At 41.0% G+C, this 14,924-nt stretch overlaps 1 protein-coding gene across 1 annotated transcript in view; it reads right to left on the bottom strand.

The window, feature by feature from the left end:
• The window catches only part of ATP2A1 (ATPase sarcoplasmic/endoplasmic reticulum Ca2+ transporting 1), a 34,630-nt gene extending 23,005 nt beyond the window's left edge, over nucleotides 1–11,625 (bottom strand). Inside the window, exons 1-5 of the mRNA XM_058180732.1 lie at nucleotides 11,276–11,625; nucleotides 9,987–10,004; nucleotides 9,088–9,170; nucleotides 5,492–5,596; nucleotides 4,324–4,462 (exon numbers count right to left, since the gene is read on the bottom strand). Coding sequence (XP_058036715.1) covers nucleotides 4,324–4,462; nucleotides 5,492–5,596; nucleotides 9,088–9,170; nucleotides 9,987–10,004; nucleotides 11,276–11,393 — 463 coding nt within the window. The 5' untranslated portion in view covers nucleotides 11,394–11,625. The remainder of the gene's footprint in view (nucleotides 1–4,323; nucleotides 4,463–5,491; nucleotides 5,597–9,087; nucleotides 9,171–9,986; nucleotides 10,005–11,275) is intronic.
• Nucleotides 11,626–14,924: the final 3,299 nt, after the last annotated feature.

Genomic DNA, 14,924 nt, shown 5'->3' with positions numbered 1-14,924 from the left:
CAAAAATTTCTTACTGGGGTCAAATTCTGAAGCAGGAATTTCAATTATTTCAATCAGAAATAATTTTGGGATTCTCCAGTTCCCTTGACCCCATTCCCCTTCAACATGTTCCCTGGTTTTCTTTTTAAAATGAAGTCATTTGCCTACAGTTAGTTCAGGCGGGTTTCCTCAGTCTCTCACCTTACTATCCTCCTCAGAGAATTCCTCCCAGCAAAGCTATTTAACAAACACAAACCTATGCCATACTAAAGCCGTTTATGAGACACTGCTCAGTTACCTATTCATACCCACTGCATATGGACCTTAAACTAATAAATATTGCTCAGAAATGCAGGGGAACAAAAAACCCTGTTTTCCTCAGACGATCGTCAAGGGTATACTTTGGGTATGTCAGAATTGAAGAATGTAGGATGCAGATGGGGTGGAAGTGATTTTTTTTGCCCTGCTTCTAAGATAGCCAGAGGCAGCATCCCAGTGTGAGTTTCTCCTTTGCCTGTCCCCTTTTCATCTGACAAGGCACGGTAACCCTAGATGTCCCCATGCACCCCAGCTCGCTTTTCCACCAGCGCATTAAGTGTCTCACTCTCTCTCTCTCCCTCCTTGCCTGCCTCATCACATTCCCGAGGCACCACCAGCTGCCTGCCAGTGTCCATACAAGGCGAAGCTGGTTGCTGGGCACTATCCATTGCTACATTGCCTTCTCTTCTTCAAGGAGATGGAGAGGTCATGGCTTCCCTAGGCAGGGAGGAGAACTCAAGGCCAGGCTAGTCTAGGAGAAAGGTGGCAATAACTACATTCCTACATCCCCGAAGTGATGCTAAAGTTGCTTGGCCAGTAACATTTAAAAGAAAAAAAGAACATAAACTATTCAGAGTTATCAATGAGCTGCAGAGGCTCCTCAGAATTTCCTGCAGACATTCAAGGATTTTGATTTAACACACACTCTCTGCCTCTTTGGTAATGCATATATATTACCAACTACTGAATTGCCTCCTAAAATATATATTGTGATGCCAACCAGCAGAGGCCAAATGCACAGGGAACTGACTGCAAGTCTGGTACATTTAAGAAGAAATTTAGGGAAATGAATCCCCTCCTTATGCAATTCTTGAAGACACAAGAACGTTGTGCCCTTCCTTGGCATCCGGTCACTGAGGCACATGAAAGAAGGTGATAAAATCATGAATGACAGTTGGGCCAGACAAGAGCTATTCTGTGTCCAAATTAAGAACTGGGCATCTATGTATAGAAAGTTTCCCCTTTTGAATAATTAGCATGAGAAATCAAAACGGGGAAATTTTGTCACCTGCTTCTGAGATTCCCTGGGATTGCTGGTAGCTGCTAGAGCTAGGGCGCTAGGCAAGGTGAATCTTTGGTTGTGTTCTTGACAATGACACCAAATCTTCTGATGCAGATATTTATTGATCAAAGTATATATTAGGATTTTTTTTAAAAACAACAACACATTTTTAAGGATATGAGGATCAACACAAAAAAAGCATGACCAAGGAACTGGGCTTTCAGTATTAAAAATAATGAGACGTGAACAGATTGAGAGTTTCTAGTCCTGCATTCTCTGAAGAGGGAAACATTTACCTCTACTTTTTTGGAAGCTGACTTCGATGACAAAATATTTTGTGCATCCACATGCACACATGCATTATTCTATTGATATTTGAGCTGGAGTTTTAATTTCCCGTTGGATTTTTATTTTCCAGGACAAATTGGTGTGGGATAGGACCAGGCTGGGTAGGCAGAGGTCTTATTTTAAAGGAAATGGTCCAAATAGCAGTTAACAGAGTTGGAAGATACCTTGGAGTTCAGCTAGTCCAACCCCCTGCTCACGCAGGAGTCCTGTACTAGGGATTCGAACCGCTGAACTGCCGACCTTTCTGATCGACAAGCTCAGTGATTTAGCCACTGAGCTCACTTAGCCAGTGAGCCTCCAGTTAGTCTTCGCTGACTGGAAATAAAAGGGCTTTAGTTTCTAAAATGAGAGGGGAGGGGCTTTTTGTGGCCTACCAACTGTTAGTAGCAAGCATATTGCCTGTTTGCAATGATAAGATGTCTGGCATTCTACTTAAATTAACAAATCCTTTCAAAATTTACACTTAAATCCATAGATTCAAAAGAGGAAAAAAAACGTTTTCCCTTCACACTTTGTCCTATTTGCTACACATAAGTGGGAGAATATGAATTCTATGTAAAGTCTGTCCTTTTTCTTTTTAGCAATGCTAAAGGAACCACTTTGTGAGTGTATGACGAAAAGGAAAGCAAGAAAGAGGCTACAAGACCTCGTAAGGGAGACTGCTCCATCACATGGATGGGTGGATGGACAGACGGATGGATGGGCGGCTGCCCTTTATATTTTGGAAACACTTGTGCAACTGGCCCCAAGAGTAAATGATCTCCGAATTAAATTAATTTAGAAAGAAGGAGGGAATGATCTGGCTGCTGTCCCAGCTCTGAGGGCAGCTGTTATCCAGTAAGTGCAGCTGAAGGGGATTCCTCAGAGCTCTGCTTTCACTGCTCCACCTCCAGCCCTCACTCTCCATGGGGACTGTCTGTTCCCAAAACACCCCTCTCGCCTCTATTCCAGGGTCAAGACAGGGCAAGCCCAAGGAGTAAACAAGCTCCATGATGGAAGGGTCTTGTTCAGATTTTGCTGAAGCAGCATCTGCACAACTTCCTCTGGATTTGAGGCTGAAGAAGAACACTATCTAACCCAAATGAAAATAGCTACTCTTCTCCTGACTTGTGGAAAATGGCTGCTCCAGTGTGACCCAATAGGGTACCTCCTGCAGTGGCAGGGAAAATGGGCAGAAGTAGGTGCCACATCTGGATTGGGATTCTCGGCCTTGCACAAAATGTCACTGGAGGGAGAGGCTAGCAAAAGCAGACTTCTAAGCTTATAAGGCAGACAGGAGGAGAAAATACTGGCTTTAAATGAGGTTTGCAGCAATATATTGTCCGGGGGGGGGGACCTAGAGTGGGTAGTCATTAATACAATTTCTAACAGGAATTATTTACAGTAGAAATAGACATTGTCAGAACATTTCTTTTTCACATACTGGAAATTCAAAACAAGGTCAGTTCCTTCCTTTAATTCATTCATGGTTGATATTCACTCAATTAATTTTGAAATTTCCCTAAGAGAATTGGATTTAATCTTTTCTCCTGTAATAGAAGCATTCTTGCCTTCACTGAGGGCGTTTTCCTGGGGCTAAGTTAAACTGCTCTCTGCCATCCTTAACTGCAGAAATAAACCAGCACTAAATTGCTGCTCAGTCCTGCCAAGCCTCAATCTGCCTAAACTGCCTCTGTTTCAAATCACTGCGGTCACCTTAGTTCCTTCCAAAAATTATGGATAACAAAACCAGACAGATTTGACCTACCTACAAGCTAACTTTGAACAGCATTAAGAGTTAAATGCTATTTCAATGCTGGTATAACTAACAATTAATTAAGCCTATCTTTATGCATTGGGGACAAAATGGCCATATCATCAGGTAACTGCAGATAAAAGATATAATCAGGGTGTTTTGTGTCCTGGTTAGGTGCAAGTGGAAATGACCTTTATTTCTCACAGAGAATAATGTCTTCTTTGCTACATATTCCAACTATAATTCCCCTGCTTATCTAAGAATGGGTTGAACCATGCTCCATGCTAAATATCTTTGCAACTCAATTGTTTAACAAAATAATGCTTCTTTATCACTATTCAGTCTTTGGTCCAACCCTGTTCAAGTTGAGGCAACCTGTGCAATCAATATAATACAGAAATGCTATGTCAGTGTTGACAATTGCTTCAGCTTAACAAACTCTGAAGCATTTTAAAATCCTCAGGTGGAGATTGGAGGCAGAAATCTTGGCAACTGCTCTTTAGAGAGGAGTATAGCTGTAGATGATTGTTACTAGAGAATCATACTGTCCTTATCTGGAGAATATATATCCTCTAGAAAAGAAAGCAGTAGAGAATATTGGGATATCCCTTCAACTTAATTAACCTTGACCGTACTCTATCAAGGAGTAGGTATTGGGATGAGAAGAGAATACTTTCTTCTAGAGCAGTAGCTCCAGAAATATCTAAGCATTTTGAATGTCACTGCTAGTGGTATCTGTCATCTTCAGTCGCCTCATTTCCAATAGCTTAAGTTGGGAGCTTGAGCTTCTTAGGGATTTAAAGATTATGGAAGAGAACTTGTGGTATCCAAACTGACTCTGGTACTCACTCTATGTTTAGTCTTCTTCGCCCTGGGGAATCCCCATGGCCTTTAATGCTTCTCTCCCCCTCCAGTCCCCCGCCCCTCACCTGGCACTTACCTGCCACCTCTGCAATGTCGCCAGGGACTATGTCTTTGGCCTTTATTCTCTGTACAGCCTTCCTGTCAGATCGATAGACTTTGCCCATTTCAGGTTCATACTCCTTTAGGGCCTCAATGGCATTCTCGGCATTTCGTTCCTGCAAGGAGAAGGGCCATACTCTTGTTGCTTTCAATTACCTCTGGGGGGCCCTCAGTGAAGGGAAGTGCCATTCCTTTCTCTCAATGCAAGAAAGCAAGCCCAAACAGTGAGCCAGGCACAGAGTAAAGATCTAAACTCTAGTCCATTAAGCCTTGATATTTTGACACCCTGCAATTTGCTGAAAGCACTTTCACGTTCTCGGAGATTGACTAGGTTAGAATACAGCAATCTCCTCATGATAGCAGTCAGATAATATTCATAAGGTACATCTGAAGAACAAACTATATATGGTATTAAGCCATATTGTAGTGCGTTTAGAGCATCAAAGAGATACTTTCACGTACTAGAGGGCTTCGCACTTTATATTAAACCACAATGTGATTTGCTTGGCTCTGGTTTGGTGTGGTTTGTGAACATACCCCTTATGCTTTAAAGCTGGCAACTTTAAGATGTGTGGATTTCACATCCTTGTGAACTGAAGTCCACACCTCTTAAAGTTGCCAAGTGTGAAAAACACTGCTTTAAAGCATGGTTTGCTTGTTTATTTATTATGTTTATCAACCAACTTTCTTTCATGAGTCCAAAGAGCTATGTACAGGGTTCCCTCCTAAATTTTCCCACAGAACAACTTCCTGAGATAGGTTGGTTAATATAGAGAATTGGTCTAAAGTCCATAGGGAGCTTCGATAGTTGACTGGAGGACTAGATTCTCTTGATGCCTATGCAACATCTGAATTAACCCTTAGGGATCTGGATCTTAAGGGGCAAAGGGGATTTGAGGTGTACAGGATACTTATATTTTACCCATCGGTAACTTGCAATGGCAGAGATGCTTTTCCCTGGGCTCATGGTTTCCTGGGTTTTTCCTATACAATTCCAGCAAAAGAGGCATTTTATTTAAAGGCAGCTGACAGATACATGTGCATTCACACGTGCTTCAAATCACCTTTTTCTTTTGAGTCTGTATTACCTCACACACCTGCATCCACCAAACGATAATGAAACAAAACATGGTTAGTTTGTTTACCTGCCATACTCCAACAATGGCATTGGCAATCAGGATCAATAGGATGACAAATGGTTCCACAAATGCGGTGACAGTCTCTTCACCCTCCTCAAACCATGCCAGCACCTGTAAAAAAAACAGATATGCATAGTTGTGGAAGGAAGAGAGAGAAAATGGTTAATCTTCCACTTCTCTCTTGCTCAGATATGGTCCTTGTTCATTTTCCAGGCAGGAATCCTAAATCCTAGCCCTTCTTCTCTTTTCTCCTTCTGAAATCCCATTTACTTTTTAATTCTCCTTGAACATGCCATTTGAAAACAGCTGAAGCCAGCCTGCATTTTGCATTGGCACAAAAAGGAAGCCTGTCAGTCAATCTCCATGAAACTTGATAGCACCAGCACAAAGGGCTCCTGTTGCTCTCTGTGTGTGCGCGCGCGCACACACGCGCAAACACATGGATGCTGCACAATTGTGCAGGCAGGGGCAAGTGTGTAACTGTATGCACAGCTTGAGATGTGAAAGGAAGGTATGTGTTGCACACAATTGCAATGAAGCTTCTGTAGAAGGTTTCACACTGCCCCCTGCTGGTGACAGCTGTGTCTGACAGGGTTTCTATTAGAGGAACAGAATGTGGTGCCTGGGGGGTGTGGGATAATTGTTAGAAGGATTATAATCGATTAATTACAGATATGCTTTGTAATGCTTGATTGTTTCCCAGAGTTCTCTCCAAAGTTCTTTCTCTTTGTTTGTAGGTCCAAATTCAAAACAATCCTGCCTCTTACTGTCTTCATTCTAAATAACTGCAATCCTAAAAATTAGAAGCACTGTGAACATTTCCAGACTAGTTTCTATTTAATGAAGCTTCAGGAGTGAAAAAGCCTGACAGGTAGTGGAAAAGAGCTAACACTAAAGACATATTCTTTCATCAACTGCAGAAGAGATAAGTGTAAGTGTGTGCCAAAGAGAAAATGTATCTTGTTTAGTGCCGGTTGAGCATCCCCAGAAGTCTGTTTTGCAATCGTCCTCTGAGAGAGAATTCAATCAAACCACAGAAATTTTGAAACTTGTAGCCAAGCACATCTCAAAACCATGGTGAAGGCAGTGCTATTTCCAAAGTGATCTCAATTTTATTTATACTGTCTGTCCTATTTTTCAGTAATGCAATCCCAAAGCAGATTGTTCTTTCCTATGTTCAGAAGGCCCATAATATTATTGTCCCAGTGGTGAAATCCAATTTTTTTTACTACCGATTCTGTGGGTGTGGCTTGGTGGGCATGGCAGCGGAAGAATACTGCAACATCTCCATTCCCTCCCCATTCCTGGGGGAAGGATATTGCAAAATTTCCATTCCCATCCCACTGTAGGGCCAGCCAGAGATGGTATTTGCCGGTTCTCCAAACTACTCAAAATTTTTGCTACCAGTTCTCCCAAACCTGTCAGAAACTGCTGGATTTCACCCCTATTTTATCCTACAGAGCTCTGTAGGAGAAAGAAAATAAGGAAATGGATGAAACAGTTTGGCTGACTGGCTTCTTTTTGGTCAAGGAAATGCCAATATTCCTGGGCTGTCTGAGAATGAAATGTTGAACCACAGGGACATGAGAACCAGGCTGTAAATTATGACCTTTTCTGAGACCTCCTGTTGCCGAGCCTGGCCATGTGCTCTTGAAAGATCTAGTAACACAATCTGAGGAGGTTGCATCTCAAGTGTCAAGGAACTGGGCACAACAGGCTATGATGAGCTTCTGGGTGCTGAAATAAAGAAAATCTCAGCTTCTTGTGCTTGGGTTTGCTGTATTATAGAAATGGCAGGGAGTTTATGGTTTAGAATAGAATAAAATAAGTTGGAAGGGACCTTGGAGGTCTTCTAGTCCAACCTCCTGCTTAGGCAGGAAACCCTACACCATTTCAGAAAAATGGTTATCCAACATCTTCTTAAAAACTTCCAGTGTTGGAGCATTCACAACTTCTGGAGTTTCTATGAGAGCATTCATTTTTATACAGGAATGTACAGGTCAGGTATATTCTTTTCCTAGACTGACTCAATGTATTAATTATAGTAGAAGTGCAATTATAATTTAATCTTATCAAAGAACTCTGAGATGGCCAAACTGACTTTTTTGATCAGAGAAAGCACAATGTCTATATGTATTCCTACCTGGAAATCTCTATTAATTTTTTGCACAAAAGAAGAAAAATGAGCTTACGATTATGGTTTTGATGATTAAAGTGAATTGATTATAGAAAGAAGAAGGTGACGTTGTAACCGTAGAATAAAAACTAAATTTATAATTAACTTATAACTGCTGTAAAGAAACCACTTCTTTGCACGTTCTTTCTTTCTTTTCTCTTTTTTTCCTTTTTTGCACTTTTAGGGTTTTTTTCTGATTTCTTTCTTTTTTTTCCCTTTTTTTCTTAATTTATGTTAATTGGTATTAGTTTTTAGTTTATATGGGTTTTAACCTCCTTTTTAAAACTTTTTATAAAATTATGTATTTAAAAAGGGGAAAAAACAGTGCACGTTCAGAAGACAAACCAATGCCCATATTGTTTTCTGGGGATTTTGCTCAGAAAGAAATGGTTTTGTGAAATATTTGGAAATGGCCAAATAAAACATGGTTCCTGCTTTTTAGCATGAAGGAACCAAAACAGAGCTGAGCAGATAAGTTAGTTCAATTTGCTTCCTGATTAGTTACGCAAAAGGAAGTCAGATTTTAGTTCTGAGAAAAAGAAAAAGAATGTCCTGATTGAATTAAACATCTACAAGTACCCCAAATTTTGAAAAATAGCTGATGAGGAAAAACACATTGAAGATGCTCAGATGCCAAGTTTTCATTTACATGTATTACCTACTTTGCCAATGAAAATAATTTCAGCTCTGTACCCTGACTCAAAATAAGCCTTCATTAATCCCTACCCTTGAGGTGAAAGGGAATTATTAAATATGGCATCACAGTTATTTCTGAAGGCTAACCTCTGGTCCCGGTGACCAACCCGGCTTGGATCCTGCAACATTATCCTGGTATCCATGTACATTTGCCTTCATTTGAGAGTCATTTCTTCCCACCCATCCAATTCACTAATTTGTTGACACTGATTACCAACAGAAGGTAATATCTGTGGCTCAGAGTTGAACTGTGGAGTCCTTGGTGTTCTCTAAGCTTGGTGGTTTGCTTGTAGACATTTCATTACCCAACAAGGCAACATCATCAGTTAGAGAGAGTGTGGAGTTTGCTCCCTGTTTATATACAGTAGCTTGCCCACACCAGTTATAAACAGGGAGCAAACCCTACACTCACTCTCCCCGATGATGTTGCCTTGTTGGGTAATTAAATATCTACAAGCAAACCGCCAAGCTCAGACAGCACTAAGAACTCCACTCATTACCAAACAATCTAAAATCAGTCCAATAACTGCAGCTTCGTTCTTTCCATTTCAATGTAGTGGAGATTGGTGTGTTCCTAACACAGGCTGGAACCCCCAGAGAGCATGTCTGCAGTCATCACTTGCCCATGAAACAGATTCTTTCCTATTCTAGCCCCCAAATGGTTGCTTCTCCTCTTCAGCCCTATGTGGATTTCCCAAGTTTCCTCAATTGCAAGGCCAGTGTCACTTACGAAAGAGATGCAGGCTGCGAGCAGGAGAATTCTCACAAGCAAGTCTTCAAATTGTTCCACCACCAGCTCCCATATAGTTTTGCCTGATAATCAAGAAAGGGTGGGATGAAAGGCACAAAGGAAACAGAGACTGCAGAGATGGGGGGGGGATCACCCCGCCTCCCCCACAGTCAAGAAAGCAATGGGCTGCAAGGAAAGAGAGAAGGGATAGCGGGCCTGTACACATCTATGACAGATTTTTCAACTACTTCCAGCAGTTATGTTTGGGAAAATTGTAGGTTCTCCTATGCAAGTCTAGCTATGTGTTAATAGAAACTCCATAGCAACCATTAACCTGGGGAAATGGCAAGATATACAACCATTTTTTTCTCATGCCTTTTCCCAATTGATCTGTCTCCCAAAAAGAGATCTTTGTTTCATCCAAAAATGTTGGGGGGGGGTGTTTCCTCCCAGTTAGCAAGCAGCCTCCATTACTTGGCCAACAATATTTCAAAGAACCAAGCTATCTTTTATCCCAGCTATGCCTCTTAGAAGCTTTGAATTAGTTCTAAGGCCCAAGAAAGGGGAAATGGGTGCTGGGATGATACTTGGGAGATCAGAACATGGATCTAGAACAACATGTAGTTTGATAGAGACAGAATTTGGCATCGGGTTGATCAAAGGAAGAGCTCCATGTCTATGGATCATGATGGAACATGGTGGAAATGATTGGGACAAACCACATAGCAATTCACAGATTAACCTTTTATTTCTAAATAGAAAGTTTGAGACCCCATCCATAGACCCAATAGCCACTGAATGAGGGTTATGGTCTGTAGGAGTCATATGGGCCATACTAATTCAAGGTCGAGGGGTTTTTTCCTTCCTAATGCTTATGCACAATTTTTTTTACGACTCACCTTCTTCAGCTGGGAGTTCTGGGGTTCGGAAACAACATGTTGAAAGAGGAAAAGAAAGGAAAAAAAGAGAAAGAAAAGCTGGTTAGGATTATTGCTAGTATGATTTTTGCTGAGTGGTCGAGCAACGGTGGCAGCAGAGAATAGGTACGGGCGAAACTATTCTGGATTTACAGAGAAGTTGGTTCCGTCCTTGGAGTTTAAGGTTAATTTTCAGTGTCATAATTTGACAGTTAGAAAGAAAGAGTTATAAGATCATGCTTAGGTTTAGGGAGTGATTGTGAGCTGGTTATGGACATCCCTGCAGAAATGAGTAAGTTTTTTAAATCACGGGCCTAAGTGATTGCAAAATTGGTTTGAGCATAGGAAATGCTTGGAGGTAGGACTTCACAAGGAGACAAGAAGGAACAAATTGGGGTTATTTAGAGAAGTTACAAACTTATGCATTTCCCACGAATAGCACAATCACACATTTCCAATCCCCTTGATCAAATTCTTGTTATAATCCCATCGAGGAATCCAGAACTTTTGACCTTACCCCATATATTTGAGGGACATTATAAAATTAGGAAATCAGACTATTCTCTCAATCATCTGCATCTTTGGCAGCATGATATGCCCACTCCTCACAAAACAAGCTTCTCCAGATCCACCCACTCACACAGCATCACAAACAACAAACAATTACATTTTGTTCCTCAAAGACATCTCTTCTCAAATCTACTCAGCATCTAACTAGTTCGCTTTTCTGGCCATATAATATCAGTACTTCTCTTTTGTTTCGACCTCCCGGCTGCTCCTACAAGTTGCCCATCAGCAATTTTGATATCTTGTTCATACCAAAGGGAATTTACTGAGTTATTCTTAGCAAAGCAGCAGCAGCTGCCCTATCCCCAGCATGACTATCTCTCCCCCCCCCCCCATCTTTGCAATAGTCAATTTTCCCTCTTGTGCTTTGCTTTAACCTTCGTTCTTATTCCCCTTCCATGGTCAACTTTAGACTCTGCTAGAACATCTCTATCACCTCCTTCCCGGTTTCCAATAATTATGTGACTGTTTTTCTTTGATAATAGTTTATTATACCTCTTTCACCTCTATTTATTGCTTCTGTCCTTCCTTACATTTTAGAATCCATGTCCATCACTGTCCATCTCTGGTTTGATTGCTTTTTTTGCTTCTCATATCTATGTCGCTCTGCACATCCTTTCAGCTCTCCATTTCCTCTGCCTTCGTGCATCCTGGCACCTGGCCAAGTGGGTACCAAAAGGGCTGTTATTTTAGAAAGTACTTACCGTTGGGTCCATATTTTTCCAGGCTCCTCTTCACCTGCTCAGGAGAGAGGCCTGTATGCTCACTTACTCCAAAGTAAGCCAGGCATTCTTCCCCTGATTTGGCATGGGCGTTTTCCATTTTTGCCCTACCGCACCTGTCCCCTTGTTATGTTTAAAGCTGCTTCCCACTTCTTCCGGCTTGGCCTGCTTCTGCTGTTCCCCTGCTGTATGTTTAATGGAGTGTCACTCGTGCCCCCGTGGAGTTCCTCCTCTTTCTCAGCAGACCATGGTCCTTGGAGCACTGTATCCAACGATGGAGGGAAAGCCCGATGACCCGTCCTTGCACAGAAGCCTTCGCCAAACTCTGAGGCTGGCACACGTCCTTATGAGGCAGCCTGGGGACCAGATCCTTGGACATTCTCCGTGGGCCCCCATTGGGTGACCAGTGCTGACATCACTTCATCCACCAACTCACATATGGCCTTCTGCGGAGACAAAGTATTTTTGCTGACTTGAAGGGAGAAGCCAGGAGGATGGTTGGCTTGGGATGGGGGGAGGAGGAGAGAGGAGGCCGAGTGTCCACAGACCCATGTGTCACTCAAATGCTTGCCTGTTCCTTTCAAGAGATCTCACCCTAGCCTCCCCCTCCTACCTCCTACAGATTTAGGGTTTATTTCTGTCACTTGTCGTTTGTAATGAAGATACACAGAGAAGTGGGCTGCCCTCATTCCCATATATGCAACTAAATCAGTCTGTTTGCCTTGTCTCTCTCATTTGCATAGGCTTTAAATATTATTTAATAATTCTCACATGTGCATTTTATAGCATTTGGGGTTTTTTCTCCCTTTTTTTTTCACTCTGTTAAATTTTTCTTTGTTGGACTTATCATCCCTCTCTCCCAGTTTGCAATCTCTAATAGCAGCCAAACAGATGACCAAGAGAGATTCACAAGCTGAAGAGGTCCTGTCACTTGTCTTCAATATCTGCTACTAGCTCTAAGCATAATTTTTGCACTTCTAGCTATCATGGCCTTTGGCCACAATTCCATGACCAATTGTTGCTTTTACAAGCCCTTTAATATACATTCTATTGCAATTTCTTGCAGCAACTGACTCTTTGGTGTGTTTTTTTATTACTCATTGTACAAAAGTTTAATATACTTATTTGACTTTAAAAACAAACATGGATTGCATTTATTTGGTTGTGTAGAATGATGAAGCAAGACATCAAATAAACTCAAATTATGTGTTTCATTACTTCAAATACAGATGTGTGCATGCAAGTAGGTAGTACTTCAACACTATACATTTTCTTCATAACCATAAATGTTGTTATTGCTTTTACTGATTGCAGTCTCAAGGAAAATCAGATTTAAAATAGGCCCACTAAAATTAAAATACAAAGATCAATTTATACTAATATAAATCCCATTAAAAAAATGATCCCAGAACACAATGCAAGGTTATAGATAGTAATTCATAAATACACTTGTATTCAGAAAGTGTTCAGACCCCCTTCACTTTTGTCAGTTTTGTTATGCTACAGCCTGATTCTACAGTTGTTGCCATTTATTGTGTTTCTCATTAATCTATACTCAGTAGCCCAGAATTTTAGAAATGTCTATAAATTTATTAAAAAGAAAAAACCTGAAATATCATATTGGCATAAATATTCAGATCCTTCACTCGGTACTTTGTTGGAGCACCTTTGGCAGCAATTATAGTCTTGAGACTTTTTGGATATGACATGACAAGCTTTGCACATCGGGATTGGGGGAATTTTCTGTCATTCTTCCTTGCAAATCTTCTCAAGCTCAGTGAGGTGACTGTTGGTGGACAGCCATTTTCAAGTTCTTCCAGAGATATTCAACAGGGGCCCTGGCTCTGGCTGGGCCATTCTAGGAAATTCAGAACTGTTCCTAAGTCACTTCTGTGTTGTCTTGACTGTGTGCTTAGGATCGTTGTCATGTTGGAAAGTGAACCTTCGGCCTGGTCTGAGATTCTGAGCTCTGTGGAACAGATACAGATATCCCTGTATTTTGCTCCATTCAGCTTTCCCTCAACCCTGACCAGTCTCCCAGTCCCTGCTGCTGAAAAACATCCCTATAGCATGATGCTGCCACCCACATGCTTCACTGTTGGGATGATACTGGGCAGGTGATGAGCGGTGCCTGGTTTGCTCCAGACATAATGTTTAGAATTGAGGCCAAACAGTACAATCTTGGTTTCATCAGACTAGAGAATCTTGTTCCTCACACTCTGAGAGTCCTTCGGGTGCTTTTTTTGCAAAGTGGAAGTGGGCTTTCATGTGTTCTGCACTGAGAAGAGGCTTCCATTTAGCCACTCTGCTATAAAGCACAGATCAGTGAAGGGTTACATTGATGGTTGTCCTTCTGAAACTCTGCCCCATCTCCACACAGGATCTCTGGAACTGAGTCAGAGTGACCATCGGGTTCTAAGTCACCTCTCTTACTAAAGCCCTTCTCCCCTGATTGCTCAGTTTGACCAGGAGACCAGCTTTTGGAAGACTCCTGGTTGTGCCAAACTTCTTCCATTTGAGAATTATGGAGGCCACTGGGCTCTTAGGAACCTTCAGTGCAGCAGAAATTTTATTGTAGCCTTTCCCAGATCTGTGCTTTGCAATAATCCTGACTCTGAACTTTACAGGCCGTTCCTTTGACCTCATGGCTTTTGCTCTGCTACAGTATGCATTGTCAGTGTGAGGCTCTCTATAGACAGGAATATGCCTTTCCAAATCATGTCCAATCAATTTAATTTACCACAGATCAACTCCAATCAAGGTGTAGAAACGTGTCAGCAATGATCAAGAGAAATTGGGGGCACCAGACCTAAATTTCAAGTGTAAAGAGTCTGAATACTTATGCCTATGTGGTATTTCAGGGTTTGTTTGTTTGTTTTTAATAAATTTATAGACCTTTCTAAACTTCTGTTTTCACTTTGCCATTATGGGTACTGGATGTAGATTAATGAGAAAATAAATGAATTTCAACAACCATGAAATCAGACTGCAGCATAACAAAATTGACAAAAGTGAAGATGATCTGAATGCACTGTAAATCTCTTTTGCTTCAAGGAAATATATTACTCAAAATTAATAGAAAATTGCATTCATAACTGATCAGGCCTGATAAATTACAGCTTGATCAAAATGGACACATTTTATTTACTTCAGACTTTATTTGGGATCCAAACGTTTTCAATATCAGTAATATTGATATTGAATATTTGTAAGGGTATCCAAAAGTAACCATCCACTATATGGATTTATACTCTGCTGAAATATTAAGCTATCATACATATTGGGGGTGGGGGGGCGTAGTGAAGAGAAATCTTTTTTCCCTCACTTATTATGAAGCTTTTTACAGAGATGTTGTTCTCTGCTTCTCTGTAAGATTCCCTTCTTTTAAGTAATTTTATTAAGAATTATCTTAAACAAATTAAATGGATACAAAAAGGGGAAAAAAATATAGAAGATGCTGAATTTTCATCAAAAAATGAGAAAAAAATGTGCTTCATCACCGGCAAGTGTATTCAACATTAACAACTTATCACTGTCTCTTAAAATAAAAACCCAATTAGATCTTCATTCCATACCTCCCACATCCTTGCATATAATGAAACTGTCATCTTTAGTTGCATTCATAAGAAAT

This window comes from Ahaetulla prasina, chromosome 4 (genome assembly GCF_028640845.1).
Source record: "Ahaetulla prasina isolate Xishuangbanna chromosome 4, ASM2864084v1, whole genome shotgun sequence".
Lineage (NCBI taxonomy): Eukaryota > Metazoa > Chordata > Lepidosauria > Squamata > Colubridae > Ahaetulla > Ahaetulla prasina.
This window is presented reverse-complemented; position numbering and strand designations above follow the sequence as displayed.